This window comes from Triticum aestivum, chromosome 7B (assembly GCF_018294505.1).
Source record: "Triticum aestivum cultivar Chinese Spring chromosome 7B, IWGSC CS RefSeq v2.1, whole genome shotgun sequence".
Classification (NCBI taxonomy): domain Eukaryota; kingdom Viridiplantae; phylum Streptophyta; class Magnoliopsida; order Poales; family Poaceae; genus Triticum; species Triticum aestivum.
This window is the reverse complement of record NC_057813.1, coordinates 475,574,876-475,595,554: the sequence shown is the minus strand read 5'-3', so window position 1 is coordinate 475,595,554 and position 20,679 is coordinate 475,574,876. Positions and strand designations below refer to the sequence as shown.

General features: G+C 44.8%; 2 protein-coding genes across 3 annotated transcripts; both read left to right on the top strand.

Moving 5' to 3' along the window:
• The first annotated feature begins 707 nt into the window (after nucleotides 1-707).
• Nucleotides 708-5,582, top strand: LOC123161171 (uncharacterized). The gene is made up of 9 exons (XM_044579020.1): nucleotides 708-1,193; nucleotides 1,961-2,098; nucleotides 3,503-3,571; nucleotides 3,646-3,717; nucleotides 3,973-4,055; nucleotides 4,132-4,263; nucleotides 4,393-4,603; nucleotides 4,835-4,973; nucleotides 5,275-5,582. Exons 1-8 carry the CDS (start codon nucleotides 762-764, stop codon nucleotides 4,877-4,879), a joined length of 1,182 nt encoding a protein of 393 aa, XP_044434955.1. The 5' UTR covers nucleotides 708-761; the 3' UTR covers nucleotides 4,880-4,973; nucleotides 5,275-5,582.
• A 10,595-nt stretch (nucleotides 5,583-16,177) lies between these two features.
• Nucleotides 16,178-18,654, top strand: LOC123157783 (3-ketoacyl-CoA synthase 11). Of its 2 annotated transcripts, none has more exons than XM_044575983.1 (2): nucleotides 16,178-16,421; nucleotides 16,827-18,654. In XM_044575983.1, exon 2 carries the CDS (start codon nucleotides 16,828-16,830, stop codon nucleotides 18,391-18,393), a length of 1,566 nt encoding a protein of 521 aa, XP_044431918.1. In that variant the 5' UTR covers nucleotides 16,178-16,421; nucleotide 16,827; the 3' UTR covers nucleotides 18,394-18,654. The 2 variants fall into 2 exon arrangements, with proteins under 2 accessions (XP_044431918.1, XP_044431919.1); XM_044575984.1 differs by having other exon boundaries at nucleotides 16,211-16,421; nucleotides 16,824-18,654.
• The last annotated feature ends 2,025 nt before the right edge of the window (nucleotides 18,655-20,679 follow it).

The window sequence follows — 20,679 nt, the reverse complement described above, 5'->3', positions numbered from 1 at the left end:
GGCAGTAGACTAGTTGCACATCACAAAAGTCGGTTGTTATGGTTGCTATGTTGTAACCTCATTGAAAGTTCGATCATGTAGCTCTAAATTTGGTTTTGAAAAACAGTTGCATCATGCAGTACTAAAGTTGCACAATGCAGTACTAAAGTTGCACCATATAGCCTCAAAGTTGGCATCAATTTTTTTTCGTCAAAACATACCCATGAGGGATCTAGTTTCAAAGATCTCGTCGCGAGGATTTGGATGGCGAAAATAGATTTGAATTCTGATGTGCAGTTTGAAAGATATGGCTTTTTAAATTTTTGAAAACCCGAAATAAATACATATGGATCTGCCGTTTTCCAAAGTAAAGGGACAGCGTGAAGGCATTTAATACCGTAGTCACATGTATTAGCGGACAAAAAGATTAGGCATGCATGGGCTGTGAGCCAGGTCGCTCGTTTCCTCTAAAAGGTGCGCGCGCACTTTAAAGAATTTGGGAATTGTCTTCACATGCCAAACAAGGGATTGAGATTCAAAATCAATCTCCCATGACTAATTCCTAGGCAAACTTCCATCCCTAAACTCACATTCCCTCTCTCTGTGGTGTCAAACACGCTGTAGCTTTCAGAAATTTGATTGATGCTTGTGGGAGGGGAAACAATCCCGTGGCCCAAATTTTAACACGGCGCGCAAAAACAAACCATCGAGAAAAACAGAGGGAAAAACGGAAAACCAAAGCGTGGGGAGAGGAACTCCCAACACAGTTCCAAACGGCACCAATGGCCACACGCGTCTCCTCCCGCCTCCTCATCCATTTACCGGCGCCCACCGCCGCCGTCGTCACCACAACTTCTCCCAGGCCACGAGAACCCGCCGCAGCACTCACCGCGTCCTACCGGAGGCGCAGGCCACGCCTCGCCGTCTTGGCAGGGGCGGCGCCGAGCGGCGGCGCGGTCGCCCCGGCGGCACCGGCCGGAGAGAACAGGGGCGCCGGACTGACGCCGGACGACGCGCAGAGGTTGGAGGAGTTCCTGAAGGCCGACCTGCCGCACCTGTTCGACGACGTGGGCATCGACCGCTCCGCGTACGACGACCGCGTCCGCTTCCGCGACCCCATCACCCGCTACGACGACATCGACGGCTACCTCGCCAACATCCGCCTCCTCAAGATCATCTTCCGGCCCGACTTCTACCTGCACGACGTCAAGCAGGTCAGCGTCTCTTCCGGCTCGACCGATGCTCACAGTTTGCAGCGAGAATGCGCGTGTGCATTACAAATCGGTGACAGTCTCTGTGAACTAACTAGTGGTTGGGCGCCACCGGGCGCCACCCTGCGTCGCTTGGGAGGAGGACGTTTCTATTTTAAAAAATTACATATGAAATACTTAATTTACTAGCAATTATACTACTCCGATCCAAAATAAAAAAGAACCCTCAAATTATTATTTTTTGAAATGAAGAACCCTCAAATTATTTTGAGAAATTAAAGTAAGCACATTATTCTAAATCGAAGTAAAGGCAAACTTTCTAGTATATTATATTACGGCTTTATTACATTCATAGAAAGGAGATAAAAGAGTCCTCGCTTCCGTCTAAAAAAACATCTCAGAGAAAAAAAATCCTCACCTCATCTAAAAAGAAAAAAATTACCACTACAGCCTACCAGCGAGCGCAACTTTGCATAAACCTCCATTTAAAAAAATCTCAGAGGTCCTCACCTTCATCTAAAAAGAAAAAAAATACATTTAAAAGATAATCCTCACCTTCATCTAAAGAAAATTCCAAAAGATTTCTCACCGCGGCCAACCAGCTTGCGCCACGTGGCATAGCTGGTTGGTCGCCCTTCACGCGACGCTTAGAGCATGGTTAGTAATATAGCCGGCTGCTGGTTATATACATATGCCATGTCATCAAGAGTTAGCAATATTAATTACTCATCACTATTGTACTTGCTCTTAATGGGTTTAATTTGGTTTAGACAGGGCCGTATGAGATTACCACGAGGTGGACCATGGTCATGAAGTTCTCTCTCCTGCCGTGGAAGCCAGAGCTGGTCTTCACCGGGTTGTCGATCATGGGCGTCAACCCACAGAATCTCAAGTTCTGCAGCCATGTGGTTAGCACTCATTCTTGCTTTCACCACACCTTGGAACGTATGTTTTCATTTGAATGCGCAATGGATTCGCCTGCGAGGGAATATATCAGTATTGTGGTCGTTGTGGATATACTTTGTTCTATGAAGTCTAGTTTGGATTTGCAGTCATAGGTCTCGAGCACTGGCGGAGCTAGGGAAGAAGTTTAAGGGGGCAAATGATAAAACATGCAGACCTGAGGGGGCCAAATACTAAATTATCCTTATCTAAACACTCAAAAAAATTTCCTTCACACTTTTTGCTAAGGCTGGGGGGGGGGGGGGGGGGGGGGGGGGGCACAGCCCCCCAGGAGCACACATAGCTCCGTCACTGTCTCGAGTGTTTGCAGTTTGCAAATTCAAGGCCTTCAAGATGAAGTAAATATTTTAAGTATGTTTAATTGCAGGTTCGAGTTTATACGGTAACATCAATATCATTAGCTAGTGCATTTACGTGACCAGCAGATCCAACCGAAGCAGACAATGGATTGTTTGACCAAGTTCATCTCTGAGAAACTGTCAGCCAATTTTCCACTTATCAGTCTTCGATATAGTTCAACGCTTCAGGTTCAACCTGACTGCCTGGGACAAAGCTCTGGACTTAACTCTCCATACTTGATCTTGCTGCCCTCTGCATTGCCATTTGTTATGATATGTCATAGCATTCTTTATTTTACTTTATTCTTTTGGTGTAGTGCTTTTCTATGAACCTAAAATCTGAGATACCACGCTTTCTCAGCCTGCTGCACTATTTCGAAACTGCAGTGGTATGTAAGTAGAACAGAGTGTTGTACATGTTCTGCGGTTCTTCCTAGTACTCTTGTACCATCTACAATATGTGCCTGAGAAAAACTAGTACTGTGATACTTCCACAATCAAGCAAGATCCCCCTCGTAGGTTTCCAAACGGACATGGAATAGGAAAAACATAGGGTCTCTGGATGTCATGGCATGTTGAATAAAATGGCAATTGGAAGCACATGAACATGCAACAGAAGTTATTTGGCTGCACTACAGGAAGGACACACGGACCGTTTTTCAAGGATTAAGTGCTTGCCATAGTGCTAGTAGAAACAAACAAACAAAGGAAAATTTCTATGATTTCACCTTTGGAATTGCATGCCAAGTACTCCACAGGAAAATCCTATGGTTACCACCCATACAAGTCAAACAAGCCCTATAGGAAAAATTCCTAAGGAATAGGATTCTCTAAAATTCATACTATATTCGTTTTTTCTCAAATATGCACCTAAGTGCGCATTATTTTCTATTAGAAATATTGAATGCTCCATTCATTTGAATCAAGAGATGTTAAATATTTGGCAAAACAATACTCTTACCCAACTCATCATTAAATGTTATTCTACTTATCTGATATGCTCAAGTGCAGGATATTTGGGATTCAATACAGAACAATGAATACTTCTCCTTTGAAGGATTGGTGGAAGTTTTCAAGCAGGTAATTTTCCATCAGTATATTTCCTTTTTATATGCCGATCAAGTATTTGAAGTTGAGCTTTCAATTTTACACAGCTACGATACTACAAGACCCCAGATATAGAAACACCAAGTTACCTCGTTCTGAAAAAGACTGCAAATTATGAGGTATTATTTCGTTGTGTATACTTTATGAAGAACCCAGTTCATTGCAGATTTGGATTAGCAACACTGCTATGGCATCATAATCCATCATTCATATTAAGTCACAGCATTGAAAAGTTTCCCAGTTATATTATGTGACTTATGTTCATTATCAATCTTGCCAATATGATCTCATGTAGTAGGACACAGCTAATTTGTAAATATTGCATCTTAACAGATTTTGTTGAGGTAAACTATGAGTATGAATATCTTTTGCAGGTCAGGAAGTATCCACCGTTTTCAGTAGCAGAAGCGAAAGGAGAAAAACTAACAGGATCATCAGGTTTTAATAATATTACTGGGTGAGTTATTTTTTTAATCATTACTATATATATTTAACACCATGTATTGTAATGCTGAAAGGGCCTGTATCTGTAGGTATATATTTGGCAAGAATGCTTCATCTGAAAAGATTGCAATGACTACACCTGTCTTCACTCAGGCTTCTGATGACAAACTCTCAGATGTGTCCATACAGATAGCTCTGCCAATGAACAAAGACTTGAACAGGTATCTTGTGCAATGTGTCAGTGCAACTACTGACGACCTGGACATCTGCTCATAGATAGACGAAATAGTAATTCTGTAGTAATTTCTATGGCTTTACTTCTATTGCCAATAATAGTCTTGTTCAATCAGTTTACCAGCTCCAAATACAGAAGCGGTTACCTTGCGAAAGGTTGAAGGAGGCATTGCTGCAGTGAAAAAATTCAGTGGGCGAATAGAAGAGGAAATTGTGACCAAGAAAGAGAAGGGGCTACGCTCCCAGCTACTCAAAGATGGGTTGAAGCCTCAACAAGGCTGTATGCTTGCACGTTACAATGATCCTAGCACAAAGGACTTTGTGAAGGTGTGTTTCCTTCTTCTGTACCTTTTTAGTTAAGCTGAGGTCTGAAACCTTTTACATATCAATTAGGAGATCAAGTGTAGCAAATTGCATGCTTTATCCAATCTTTCCTAAATGCTGAACTTTCTGAGAAGATGCCACCATCTTTTAGTTGTACTTTCAATCATGACTGAAACACTTCTTTTCTTTTTTAACCTCATTACTGAAACTCTGTTTGTTTTCGATGATCCAAAGAGGAACGAGGTGCTTATATGGCTAAACGATTTCACACTGGAGTAGTAGTCTTCACCCTTCACTCTTCACTGTAAATCGTACAGCATATTTCTGCAACATCAGACACTGTATGTTGGAGCTTCCAGAGCATCATAGAAAGGTAAATTTGTTCTTCGCAAACCATTAACCAGATTCTGTTGCCTTAAAATACACTTTAGTTAATTGAAACTGAATATTTCTTACATGTACAAGCTCAAATAATACTATAAAATAATTCTAAAATAATACTGTAAAATATTAAAATTTATATCCCTGATCGAATATTTAAATGTATACTGCAACATGATTGGTAGCTGAACAGTCATCATGCACTCATGTCTCTTTGCTCCAGCAGCACCGCATATTTCTTGTTTCTTCCTTCTCACTTAGCTTTTGCCATTTTGTTGTGGGTGCCATTGCAGATTACGAGCAGATGCAATCGATGTATAGAAGATGTAAATTCCAAAAGGTAAAATAGGCCAGATACTAAAAATGTACTCCCTCTGTACCAAAATACTTGTAGTTGGGGGAAATTAGACTAGTTTCCTCCAACTACAAGTATTTTGATACAGTGGGAGTAGGTCATATGATTCTGTTTGTACGCCAAACCAGAGTTGAATGAGGAAATATTTTAGGATAATATGTAAGAAGCTCTATACATCTGTGCTACTATTTTCTTCTCGGGGTTCTACAACTGAGGTATTAGACTGGCTATTGTATTCTGGGTCCACCGATCTGTTATGGGCCAAAATTCTCCCAAGATAACCTGAACCCAAAACCAAATGCAGTCTCAAGTCTAACCAGAATATAGCACTTGGTTCATTCAACTCAGGTGATTAATTGTACTAGCGACGCACAGTTGGAAAGTATGCGCAACAAACTGTTCCTTTTTTAGGTGAAAATACAGACACAATTCCTTTGTTTCAGCTCTGACTGATCACCAAACTCATTGTCCAAACCTGATCAATCAATGATTGGTCCATGCAAGTCCACAAGTGCATTTAGATCCAGTCTGTGCTCAACAGACGCAAGAGGCGCCAAATTAAGGTCGGTTGGTCCGTATCTTCGTTAAGCTGTCCTGGCATGCATTCTATTAGTAGTGGTTGGTGAGGCCTAACGATGTCTCTAGAATCATTCATGATTCATTTGCTGCTTAACCAAAGGGTTTCAGAAAACCTGAGGGGTATGGCTGGACGGATCTGGGGTTTAAGAGAACCTTGATCATACTTCAGTTTGATACTTAAAGCTAGAGATCACCACTTGATAGTGGAGTACAGCCAAGTCATAGCCAATCTTATATCTTGGATAGAAAATATGAGCGGACAACATGGTCCACATTAATTGGTGAGTACCATAAAAGAGCTCTATTATAAACTATTAAGAGGAAGGGTATACCTGAATAATCATATAGCCTACTTCATATACTTCTCTTCTCCAAACAATGGTCAGTTGTGGAAAAGAAGTTTCTAGAAGATGTGATAAATGGTAAGATGGGAAGGGAATCTAAAGATAACTTTTTCATTGTTAATATAGATTATTTTTTCAGTTTATTCTTAAAAAATAATTGGACAAAATGAGAGGAAGAAAACAAACTTGTACTTTTTTTTTGGAAATGGAGGTATACCCCCGGCCTCTGCATCATGATGATGCATGCGGCCCTCTTATTAAAAATCCAGAAAGTATCAACGTAAAGGTCTTACAGCTCGCAAACGGAGCAAAACAAAGTACATCAACCAGAAAATTACAAGCGGACAAAGACAACCGAAACGGTAATAATAAGGATAAGCTCTCTATAGACTCCTATCTTGTTATGTGAACGCCATCCGAACCGGTTGAATATAACCCGAGCCACCATCTCCCATTGGTTGCACCCAGTAACCAAAGGCTCCCTAGAGATCCATAGGAGTGAGTAAGGACCACTTACGGATCCAAGCTGTAGCTCTGAAAATAACCTGCAAAAAAGTTAAGTTGTGTTGTCTGTTAAAAATCATATCATTTCTGCAGTTCCATATAGCCCATAATAACGCACATATTCCAATCCGAATCCGAGCTGTCGTGATCTGTTCAACCCTAGCTAACCACGTCCCAAACAAAGACGCAATATCTATTGGAGGATTGATATTAAAGGCTATATGAATCGTTCTCCAAAGTAACTTGGCAAGTGGGCATTGAAGGAATAGATGTTGTATTGTCTCATCCTGAGCACAAAAACAACACCGCGAATTGCCAACCCATCGCCTCTTAAGAAGGTTGTCCTTTGTGAGTATTACTTGATTGTGTACAAACCACATAAAAATTTTAATCCGCAAAGGAACCTTAACCTTCCATATATGTAGTGACCTTGAGAGGGGCCCAGAATTAATCAGATCCTGATGAAAAGATTTCACCGTAAATATCCCATTTTTAGTTAACTTCCATTGTGTTGAGTCCGGCATATCGGAGAGTCGAACTTCAATCAATCTCCGAACCAAGTGCATCCAAGTTGTCCATCTCTCATCCACTAACGTACGTCTGAACTGGATGTTCAAAGGAATAGTTTGAAGGACGATACCTACGTAATCCTCCTTACGTTGCACAATATTGTAGAGGGTGGGATATTGTAAGGCCATAGGCGTCTCTCCTAACCACGTATCCTCCCAAAATCTTGTTGACATCCCGTTGCCAACCAAAAATTTGACCCTACGAAAGAACATATCCTTCGTTCTCATAAGTCCCTTCCAGAACGGCAAATCAGTCAGTCTGATGGTAACCTGGGCTAGCGTTTTCGAGTGCAAATATTTATTGCGCAGGATTTGAGACCACATGCCCTCCGGCTCTATCTCTAACCTGTACAACCATTTGCTCATAAGACATTTATTCTTAATTTCCAAGTTCTAAATACCGAGGCCCCCTTGGTCTTTAGGTCGACAAAGGATATCCCATCGCGCGAGACGGTATTTCCTCTTGGCCTCATCAGATTGCCAAAAGAAGCGAGATCTAAAGAAATCAAGTCGCTTTCGGACCCCTTTCGGAATTTTGAAGAACGAAAGTAAAAACATTGGCATGCTAGTCAATACTGAGTTAATCAAAACTAGCCGACCTCCATATGACATCAGCTTGCCTTTCCAGAAACTGAGTTTTTTTTTCAATTCGTTCTTCAATACATTTCCATTCTTTATTGGATAGTTTACGATGATGAATCGGAATACCCAAGTAGCTGAACGGTAAGGCACCTAATTCGCATCCAAACAATTGTCTGTATGTATGTTCCTCGTCTTTGGCCTTCCCAAAACAGAACACCTCACTCTTATGAAAATTAATTTTTAAGCCAGACAATTGTTCGAATAGACACAAGATAAGTTTCATGTTACGTGCCTTAGCCATGTCATGTTCCATGAACAGAATAGTGTCATCAGCATATTGTAGAATGGACACCCCTCCATCAACTAGATGAGGAACTAGACCCTCTACATGGCCATGCTGCTTGGCTCTGCCAATAATGACAGCCAACATATCTGCCACAATATTGAACAGAAGAGGTGACATGGAATCCCCTTATCGCAACCCCTTATGCGTTTGGAAGTAGTGACTGATGTCATCGTTCACCTTAATTCTGACACTACCTTTCTGGACTTGAGTATCCACTTGGTTCCTCCAGGTTTCACTAAAACCTTTCATGCGCATTGCCTGCTGAAGAAAAGGCCATTTGACTTTATCATAAGCCTTCTCGAAATCCACTTTGAAGATAACCCCGTCTAGTTTCTTCGAGTGAATCTAATGGAGTGTTTCATGTAAGACGACCACTCCTTCTAGTATGTGTCGTCCCGGCATGAAAGCTGTCTGACTAGGTTGAACCACTGAGTGAGCAATTTGTGTCAATCTATTGGTTTCTACCTTTGTGAAAATTTTAAAACTCACATTCAGCAGGCAAATGGGTCAGAATTGTTTGATCCGAACCGCCTCATTCTTCTTAGGTAACAACGTTATCATACCAAAGTTGAGGTGAAATAACTCCAAATGGCCCTCGAAAAAATCATGAAACATAGGCATAAGATCATCTTTAATGATATGCCAACATTTCTTATAGAATTCAGCTGGAAACCCATCTGGTCCCGGTGCTTTATTCGGCTTCATTTGGGTTATGGCCAGATGAACTTCTTTTTCAGTAAACGGTGCAGAGAGAACATCATTCTCTGCTGCCTGTAATTGAGGGATATCATCAATAACAGATTCATCAAGAGACACCGTAGATGTATTCGGGGGTCCAAATAGGCTTTTATAATAGTTGGAAATATACGCTTTCGGATTTTCATGCCCCACTATTGTCCCCTCGTCCTGTTCAAGCTGTATAATCTTCTTCTTCCTATGTTTACCATTTGCAACCATATGGAAGAATTGTGTGTTGTCATCCCCTTGGACAACCTTAAGCGTTTTCGCACGCAACGCCCACTTGAGCTCCTCCTCCCTCAGGAGAGCACGTAGGCCTTGCTCAGCCTCAGACTTAGATTGATGCTCATTAACAGAAAGGAGAGTGGTTTCAGCCTTTACATCTAGTGCCTCAATGAGTTGAGTTAGACGCTCTTTTTTCTGTTTATAAATCCCACTCTCATTTCTGGCCCATCCTCTCAGAAATTGTCGGAGGTGTCTAATCTTATTCTGCCATCTCTCGACATGTGATCTTCCCGTAACCGGCTTAGCCCATTCGCGTGCAATCATCTCCATAAATCCTTCTCGCTCAAACCAGCTTTGCTCGAAGGAGAAGATATTTTTATTTGCAACATGGGTAGCCTCGCCCGAATCTTAAAAGAGTGGTGTATGATCCGAGATCGCTCTCTGCATCGCATGAACCGACACCAACGGATATTTTTGTTCCCACTCCACACTAGCAAGTACCCTATCCAGCTTTTCATAGGTCGGAACAGGTAACGAGTTGGCCCATGTAAATTGTCTACCGGTGAGCTCAATTTCTCTCAAATTGAGGCTCTCGATAATCATGTTAAACATCATAGACCAACGCCCATCGAAATTGTCATTATTCTTTTCTTCTCTCCTCCGAATGATATTAAAATCCCCCCTACTAGTAGTGGCAGATTTTCATCTCCACACATCCGCACTAGATCGGCCAGATAATCAGGTTTAAATTCAGGTTGTGCTGCCCCATATACCGCAACTAGCGACCATCGGAATCCATCCAATTTTGATCTTTCTCTGAATTTAACCGAAAAGTCTCCCTGAACCACATTAAGCACCTCTAACGTCTCACACCGCACTCCTAGTAAAATCCCGCCGGATCTTCCTCTAGGAGGTAGAATGTGCCAGTCAAAGGCGATACCACTGGAGAGGGTTTGAAGGAATTGGGATGTGAAATTATCTCGTCCAGTTTCCAAAAGTGCAATGAAATCTAAGTGATGTTCTAACGTTGTCTCTGCTAAGAATCTTTGTTTAGCGAAGTCTGCTAGACCTCTGCTATTCCCAAAGAGTCCTTTCATAAGTCATCATAAATTTTTTTTAAGCTTAACTCTAGCACTTCTGCGTACTGCCGAGGTAGGATAAATTTTCCGCTTCCAGGGTCGTTTGGGCTTCTCCTCAACACCCTGCGGGACGCTAGTATTATCTATGACAGACATTGCATCCTCCATCAAGAGAGGCTCTACCGTATCTGTGTTCTCAACATCCTCCTCATCCTCAGCCTCGACACTAGGCAACAAATTATTACATATATTTGCAAGATCATTAATTCCTAAATTATTCATGTCATTGTCATTCAAAGGTTGAATAGAGGCAAGGTTACGAATGATCTCAGAAGTCCTCTCCGCTTCCAAGTCTAAAAGATCATTAACGGATTTGACGACCTCGGTTTCATTTGATCCCAAAGAAATTCCTAAGTCGTTGTACTACGTGATAACTAACATCGATATTATATACACAGGTCGCATACTTAATGAAAAATGGGCTAATGTTACAAATTCACCATGGGAGATTACAGGCAAAATTTCTAATACCATGAAAAAGATTTGTGATAACCAGTGTGAATCTCTTGGCGGCTGTATCTTGCAAATAAGATCAATACTGACATCGCAGTTTTGTAGAGTCATATACATATACATTTAGAATTGCTGTAAATTCCACACCTGACTTTTGTGCATGTGCAGCGTATCGCCCATTTCCACATGATATTTACCATTAGTAGTTCTTGTTTTTTCATCCTTATTTTGATATGGAGGGAGTAAGACGCAAGAGGCAAGCTCTCACTCATTGACCTTGAGTACCGCGGTGTTACAATTCACGTTGCCTTGCCTGTCAATTATACGCTTACAGAAATACATCTATTTTCAGAACAATGCCAAATTGTCCATGTATCTTTTACCAGGTACAAACCGAAAAAATTGGAAACGTAGAATCATTTGAAAAAAAAATGGAAACAGGTTTAAGATTCGGAAACAGTACCAGATTCGTCACTGAATTATTTCTGATTTACCAAGTTTATGACTTTGCACTCGAATTGTTCAATACCAGATGCGTCACTGAAAATGGAAACAAGACTCAGAATTTTTGCCAGATTCATTACTGAATTATTTCTGATTTGCCTGTTTTTGAAGAAATGTGGGAAACAAGTGTTTCTTTTCTAGGATACACTTCACCTTTTTTGAAGAGATATGCGAAAAACTATTAAACGCGTGACACTTCTAAAATAAATAAAAACTAGTATGCAAGATATGCAAAGTTCTAGAAATAAACAACAAAAATATTTAAATTACACGCGTGTTGCACGTTTTGAATAAATAAATAAATGATCAAGGCTGCCTTACATCATCAAATCATCTAATTGCAGTTCACTCCATGACTCGTGCTATGCCGATGGGCTACTTCACATCACGTAATCTATATGCGAGAAAGAAAAAACTTGTAAAAGAAGCCAGAAGTACAACATGGAAATCGTCCACGAAATTGTTTGGAACTTGCCTTTGTTCATTGCTTGATTAGTCAATGTTACACCTGAACATGCTAGGGTGTACGGATCAGGTTGTTTGATTCTTTTAGTCATAACTACGATTTCAGTTCAAGCTAGTAGTACATAATTAATTTGTTTCTCACAACTCAAGAGCTGGAAAAGGAGAGCAATCCACTTCATAGTGTCTACGTAGTACACAAGAAAGCTAAGTGGAATGGTATTTCACAATGCCAAGTACACAAGAAAGCTAAGGTGGCAACAGGTGTTCTTTTCATAATATTGCAGTCATTGGTGATACTGCAGTCCTTTTCGCGAATGCCCTTCTTTTTGAAGAGATATGCAAAGAAAAAAAGAATTAAAATGTTAAATGTGTGATGCTTCTAGGAGGAAATTAGTATGCAAGATGAGCTCTTTTACGGTGATTGGCGAGTTGAGAGAAACAACAAAAGGTTTTAATTACACTCATGCCGATCGTTGTTGAATAATTAAATGGTCAAGGTTGCCTTGGATCATCAGACCATCTGATTGCAGTTCACTCAACGACTCGTGATATGATTTGCAAAAGAAGCCAGAAGCGCAGCATGAGAGTCTTCCATGGAAATGTTTGGAACTTCCCTTCATTCTTTGCTTATTAGTCAATGGTTCAGTTGATAATGTTTTTTTTTGGCGTGTTGCTCAGTTGATAATGCTATGCGTATAGATCAGGTTATCTTTTTTTTTCTTTTTGCGGAAAATGTAGATCAGGTTGTCAGTTGTCTGATTAGTTTAGTCCTAACTGCGATTTCAGTTCTAGCCAGTACCTAATTGATTAGTGTATCCCAAGTCGATAGTCGGAAGAAGAGGCCAATCCACTTCATAATGTCAGGTACACAAGAAAGCGAAGGTGGCAGATGTACGTCGATTGCGTGATGGCAATTATGAGTTTATATGACTTCAAGTCTGAAACAACCTGGTTAGCGTGTACAGTTTTGTGTCAAAAGAAATATTTCTGTTGGATGTTTAAATTACTTTTTTTCCGATAAAGAGAGATTTTACCGGCCCTTAACAATGCAACGACCATAAGGAGTTCACGTTCAATCTCTGCATAACAAGATGCACAAAGATCATACCAAACACTCAAAGTTTGAGAATTAAACATAGTTCGACAAAAACAAAGACAACTCAAGGAGACAGAGGATTGATCCAAATAATAAACTACCATCCATGCAGGGAAAATACCTCCTTGGCCCCGATCCACCTTGTCATATTTACTCTAGTAGGGACCAAGGGCTGTTTGGCAATCCTCCCGGTCCGTGAAATCTCAGGGCCTGTGCAGCACCTCCGTCCCCACTCTGTGATTTTGAACTCCTGCTCCACCAGCTCCGGGTGTGGAGTTGTGGAGGGGAGGGAATCCGAACAGGCCTCAAGTAAGAGCATCCACAGTTGAACTTTGGCAAATTCAACCCCCCCCCCCCCCTCCCCTAAATGTATGTGGACGTGCCGGGACGTGACCCTTGATAGTGCCGGATGGCCCCTCAAAAGTTCTGCTGGACAATCACACTCATCATATCAAAACCTTCAAATCCATGTAAATCCAAGCATGTCGATCATATAACATAAATTCATCATAATTCAACAATGCAACAAAGCAAAATAAATCACAATTCAATTCAATACTTCAGACATGCCAAAATGAAATTCAACGTCGAGGCCAGAGCTGGCCAACATGATGAATCACTCGCCGGCCGCCATCTGTGCCGCGTCCGCTGCTACAGTCGCTCTCACCCCCTCATACTCCTTCCGCGGGTTGATCTCCTTATTCCTCCCCTCGATCCATTTTTTGCCTTCCGGATCCAAAAGGCTTGCATCCGCAGATATTATCCTCGAATCCTCCGTGTCTCAAGGAGGAGGAAAGGAGGTCGACCGCTGCTCATTGAATGAGAAAGACAAGGAGGGGAGTGGTCTTCTCCTCTTCCCACAGTGCGGAGGATAAGGCTGATGCGATGTGGTTTTTTTTAGAAAGGCTGATGCAATGGTGTCATGCGTGGGAGACAACCGAGCGAATGTTTCATCTGAGATGTCACGCTGTCTGCGCCAAGATTTGTGTGAGCTTATCCGATGACTAACGAGGTCAATTCATTAGCTTTTATGGGGGGTGTATTGTAGCATGCAGGTGCGGGGCGTGCAGCCCATTTTATTTTGGCTTTTGATCTTTTTGTCTTTCATATCTTTTGAACCAAAAGTCTAAATTAAATTCCGTTTGCATATTTGTGTTTCCGATGGTGAGTGCTTTCAAATGAGATCCATTTTAAATACATTTTAATGAGCTTTTTAAATTTTCAACTTCTGAAACTTGATACATGCGACACACAAAGTGATATGACCCCTTGTGATATAAATACCGAGGTCATTGTTGTTTTGCCTGAAGCCGGTGTTGTCCAAAAATACGCTACATATACATCGGTATACCTGATGACAAGTTACAACGATGAACAAGAATTACTCGTTATTCCTGTGAAGCACACTACATGGTTCCAGCTAGAAGGGCTGAGAGAGGACAAGAAATTCTACGTGTTTCCAGGCAAAAATGCATGCACGTACAAATATTTTGGAGGGCTTGGTTTGCATGATACACACGAAGGTTCATGTTCATTAATAGATGATCAAGGCATTAAGGAGAAGGTTGCAGATTTCCTATTTCTATTCTTCCCACGCAAAGAGAAGTTCCAGGCAGAAGCGAGCAGGACGTGTGATGCATGGAGTTTATTTTCCTTGAAAGAAGTCGGTTGGGGTCCACCTGAAGATCGAGATGCACTAGAAGATGCATGGCACACCAATCCAATTAGAGTCCATAATCATCCCGATGGTAGAGTCCAAATTAGGTTAAAGTTTCCTTTTATTTTATTGTTTGGCCGTGTAAGTCGTATAGGGATATATTTGTTTTTTTAGACTTGTTATAACGTGTGTGCGAGAGGGCAATATGCCAATTAGTGTCCGGCTATTATATATAGCTATGGGGCGTTCATTGTACGGGCAGGTTATATTTTTATGAAATAGACACGATGTGTTTTTCAGGGTAGACACCCGTATCAAGTTTTGGAGCGACCTTTAGAAAACCTCTGTGTTGCGATTTCTCTTCGTGGAAATTGTTTTGCGCGTGAGTACCTTCGTCAAGATTGGTTTTCTCGTGCTGGGCCGCAAGATTCAAACCCTCTACTTCGTGTACATCGCGTGCGCGGGCGAGAGGCTACTAGTGCTGAAGGTGGAGTGTCGTGAAAGGTCGGGCCGCAACAACAGATCAGATCTCGTCATCGAGGTTCGGTCTTTATCACAAAGTCGTAAGCTTTAGAACATGGATCGACAAAATCGTAAGTTTTAAGTTTTAACTCTGAAACTTGATTTGTGCGACCGGCAGAATCATAAGTTTTGGATCCCACGACCGGCAAAAATCGTAAGTTCTAAAGTTCAACTCTGAAACTTGGCACGTGCGACCGGCAGAATCATAGGTTTTGGAACCTGCGACCGACAAAATCGTAAGTTCTAAGTTTCAACTATGAAACTTGGTACGTGCGACCGGCAGACTTGTAAGTTTTGAAACCTACGACCGGCAAAATCTTAAGTTCTAAGTTTCAACATGGTACGAGCGACCGATAAAATCACAAGTTGTAAGCTTCAACTCTAAAACTTGGTATGAGTAACCGATAAAATTGTAAGTTTCAAAACCTATGACCGACAAAATCGTAAGTTTCAGAAACTACCTAAAATCTTGTTATGCCCTTTTGTGAGATCCATCAACTTTACGGGCCGTGAGGCAATCTGATGGTTGGCACGGTGCATAGCCGAATTTCCGAGCTTTTAGGCATGTTTTGGGACGCGCGGTCATTCAAGGCTGTTGGGTTCTACGTCCACTCGTGTTTCCTTTTGAAGAACTCTTCGGTTAAAAGAAGGACCCCTCTAGCTAGCGACGGTCCGCCAGCTAGGGGTGGCATTTGCGAACTGCCTGGATGACAGTTTTAGTGTTTTGGGGATGGCAGTTTTACAAAAAGCATGGTGTTTTGTTTATTTTAGTGCATTTTTCATCTAGAAACTGACACCATCAGATCTTGATCGTGCGGCAGCCAGAGGGGTCGCTGGAGGGGTGTTCCTGGCGACCGTTCGCCAGGCAATAACATCACCGTAAAAGAAGCTCTAGAAATATTGAAGGATTCAATAAAAAAAACAGTTGACGGTCAAATATTGCAGTGTCAAAGTCCAACACCGAAAGTCGAGAGGAGGGAGGACGTCATGGATACTTTGAGGAAAGCCAGGCGAAGTCACGCAGAGCCGCCGCGGACTCGGAGGTTGGAACTGACTGAAACAAAACAGAGAAGAAAAGGCGACGTGACTTTCTCCTGCGTGTCTCTCCCAGCTGCTGCTTGGCTTGTTTCCCGTGCCGTTTTCTCCTCTGCCTCTGCCTCTCTCCCCTATTAAAGACACGCGAGGCCGAGCTGCCTGCCACCACGCGGTGCTCGCGGCCGGATTGGTGCCACGCACAGGCACATAGAGAGAAGCGGGGCGGGGCGGCGGAGAGGCTCGAGTCGTCTTCCGCTCCTCCTCCTCGTCCTCCCACGCGCAACGGATCGGGGGATTCGGCCGCTTCTACCGGCGATTGTTGCCTGGGTACGGAGCTGTGCCGGCGGTCTAGTCTCGATTTGATTTGACGCATTGTTCGAGCTCTGCGTGGTGGGTCGGTGGCGGCCGCCGGACCGGAGTGGCTGTGGTCGTGCGGCTGTTCTTGGTCTCGGGAATTCTGTGGCGGTCTCTGATCTCTCGGTGGTCGCTGAATTTGTCTTCCCCTGAGCTGGTGTGTTCAGTCCTGTTGCTCGATCTCGGAGGAGGACTGTTTTTCTTCCAGTAGTTTCCGTGCTCGTTGCATGTGTAATTCGTGCGGGGTTTTGGGATCGCTGCCCGGGAACGCCATAGATTTGCATCTCAGCTCCTAAACCCAACCACTGTAGCAGCATTCCAGAATTCTTGTCTTGGGATTTCTGAAATTTATTTTAACTGTTGTTTGTTTGTCAGTAGAATGGATTCTCCAGCGCCCAATGCCGCCAACCCACCGGCGCCGGCGGCGGAGCCAGCAGCGCAGCCGCGGCTGCTGCCAGACTTCCTCCAGTCGGTGCGGCTCAAGTACGTGAAGCTGGGGTACCACCACCTCATCTCCCACGGCATGTACCTGCTGCTGTCGCCGCTCATGGCCCTGGTGGCCGTGCAGCTCTCCACCGTGTCCCCGGGCGACCTCGCCGACCTGTGGGAGCAGCTCCGGTTCAACCTCGTCTCCGTGCTCGTCTGCTCCACCCTCCTCGTCTTCCTCTCCACCGTCTACTTCCTCACCCGCCCCCGCCCCGTCTACCTCGTCGACTTCGCCTGCTACAAGCCGGAGCCGGAGCGCCGGTGCACGCGCCAGACCTTCATGCGCTGCTCCGAGGCCACCGGCTCCTTCACCGACGCCAACCTCGACTTCCAGCGCAAGATCCTCGAGCGGTCGGGGCTGGGCGAGGACACCTATCTGCCCCCCGCCGTGCTCCGGGTGCCCCCCAACCCGTGCATGGACGAGGCGCGCAAGGAGGCGAGCACCGTCATGTTCGGCGCCATCGACCAGCTGCTGGAGAAGACCGGGGTGAGGCCCAAGGACATCGGCATCCTGGTCGTCAACTGCAGCCTGTTCAACCCGACGCCGTCGCTGTCGGCCATGGTGGTGAACCACTACAGGCTGAGGGGCAACATTGTGAGCTACAACCTGGGCGGGATGGGCTGCAGCGCCGGGCTGCTGTCCATCGACCTCGCCAAGGACCTGCTGCAGGTGCACCCCAACTCGTACGCGCTGGTCATCAGCATGGAGAACATCACCCTCAACTGGTACTTCGGGAACGACCGCTCCATGCTGGTGTCCAACTGCCTGTTCCGGATGGGCGGCGCGGCGATCCTGCTCTCCAACCGGCGGTCCGACCGGCGGCGCTCCAAGTACGAGCTGGTGCACACCGTCCGCACCCACAAGGGCGCGGACGACAAGTGCTTCGGCTGCGTGACGCAGCAGGAGGACGAGGCCGGCAAGGTGGGCGTGTCGCTCTCCAAGGACCTGATGGCGGTGGCCGGCGACGCGCTCAAGACCAACATCACCACCCTGGGCCCGCTGGTGCTCCCGCTGTCGGAGCAGCTGCTGTTCATGGCGACGCTGGTGGCGAAGAAGGCCTTCAAGGTGAAGATCAAGCCCTACATCCCGGACTTCAAGCTGGCGTTCGAGCACTTCTGCATCCACGCGGGCGGGCGCGCCGTGCTGGACGAGCTGGAGAAGAACCTGGGGCTGACGGAGTGGCACATGGAGCCGTCGCGGATGACGCTGTACCGGTTCGGCAACACGTCGAGCAGCTCGCTGTGGTACGAGCTGGCCTACAGCGAGGCCAAGGGCCGCATCGGGCGGCGCGACAGGGTCTGGCAGATCGCCTTCGGCTCCGGATTCAAGTGCAACAGCGCCGTCTGGAGGGCTCTGCGCACGGTGGCGCCGGAGGCCGAGGAGAAGAACCCGTGGGCGGACGAGATCGACCGCTTCCCCGTCGAGGTTCCCAGGGTCTCCAGGGTTGGGAGCGCCTGATCGACTGCTGCTCGTCCAAGCTGGCAACCTTGATTGATTCATTTGATTGGGTGATTGCCATTGCCATCTCCTGGTTCATTTTTAACTTTTTTTGAAACAATCTCCTGGTTCAATCAATCCTTGAGAACATGCATGCATGATTTGGGCTGTTGTTTTAGGTTGTACTCCCTGCGTCCGGTAATACTTGTCATCAAAATGGATTTTTTTTCGAGAGTACGCTAATAGCGTACCATATTTTTATAGAAGATGAAGAAAGCATAATTACAAGAAGTGTGGCTCAAATGCGAACATCCGGCACATATGGTTACACCAAGACCAACACCACCCAGACTACATCTAAGCTAACTCCTCATTAACCGTTGTAGACCACCAACACCACCTACCGCCTGCGACCACCCAGCTACCTCCAATAACGTACTAGTAACAAGCTCCAGAGAAGTTTTTTGTTGATCTACCCTACTGAAGACTCTTGCCTTCCTCTGTTTCCACAAAGCGCTCCTAGGAAGCTTCTTCGTGCTCGTAGCCACCACTCCAGGGTATTCTCATTTGCGAGTGATTGAGAGATGTTAATCTGCAGGGTGTCCCATGTCCTATACTAGACCTCCCTAGCGTACGGGCACTGCAGAAGAATATGACCAGCATTATCCTCATCCTGTAAGCACGTGTAGCATGCTGAGCTCTCATCCTAAAGCCCATGTCTAGCCCTCCTGTCCGACGTCCATATCCTGTACTGCATTGCGAGCCAAACAAAGATTTTGCACTTAAGAGGGGCCCAACTTCTCCAAACACACTTTGCCATGGGCGATTTAGGCCATCCATTGCAAAGGCTGGAATAGACTGACTTGGCTGAGTATTGACCAGAAGATGAGCAAGTCCAGGTGAAGACATCCTGCTCGGTCTCACGTCTGTCAACTGTCGCCACCGCATGTCAGAGATGCATGCATTGCATTTGAGCCATGAAAGAGATCTCAATTTGACAGTCCTCCATCCATTTGTTGTTGAGCAGTGCCTGTTGCACTGTTCTTGTATTGATCACCCTCGCGTGGACCGTCATAAGCAGGAGTGGAGCAATGTCAGCTACTGCATATCCGTGTATCCACCGATCCCTCTAGAACAGAACGCTATCACCTGATCCAACTTGAATATGAACCAAACTATCAAACACCCCCCTTGCCAATCTATCTTCGATCATTGGTAAGCCCTGCCACGGCCTCGCAGGCTCCATACGCTTTAGCCATTCCCTCCTGACCCTTAGCGCCAAAGATTGAAGTTGTAAGTTCTTCACTCCAAGCCCACCGTGGCACTTAGGTCGACAGATGTCCCATGCGACGAGGCATTGTCCACCATTAACCTTGTCCTTGCTGGCCCAAAAGAAGGATCTCATCCACTTGTTAATCTCCTCAAACACCCAGACAGGGGCGTCCACAATCATTAGGTGATGTATCGGCCTAGCAGAGATGATAGATTACACCAGGATCAACCTGCCAGGTCGTTGAATCAACCCCCTTTGCCAAGCGGGTCAAGTTCCGCGCGAGTCAAGTTCTTGATGGCAAGCTGTAGGCCAAGGTACCTGCACGGGAATTCCGCTAAGTCACACTGGAGTAGTGCAGCCACCCTTTGTCTGTCGTCCACATCCCCTCTAAGCACTATGGCCGACGACTTCCGATAGTTCACCTTATGCCCAGAAGCTTCACCAAAAGCTTTTAAAGTCTCCTTCACAAAGCTCAAATCCATGACTGTAGGTTTGATAAACAAGGCTACGTCATCCGCGTATATCGAGATCCTTTGCATGGCCGTGATCCCATGGAAAGAGCTTAGCACACCAGCCGCCATAGCTCGCTGAACGAGTTTCATCAGAACATCCATAGCAATGACGAAGAGCAGAGGCGAGATAGGATCCCCCTGGCGAAGCCCGCACGCGTGCCCAAAACTCTTCCCAGCCACGCCATTAACAATCACTTTGGTGGTTGCCATTTGCAGCAGGATCGCCACCCATGTCATCCATCTCGTACCAAACCCTTTGGCAGTCATGACTTCAAAAAGGGGATGTATCTAGACATATTTTAGTTCTAGATACATTTTTAATCCATTTTAATGACAAGTATTTTTGGACGGAGGGAGTTGTAGCAAGCATATGTGGTGTGGGGCGCTGTTATGTCTCTGCTTACAATCTCCAATTCCATAGGAGGTAGCTAGGGTTTACAAGAGGAAGAGGGAAAGTGGGGAATTGCTTCTACTAATCGACGACCCTCTTTGTCTCCACCTGCTTCTCTTTACCTCTCGATG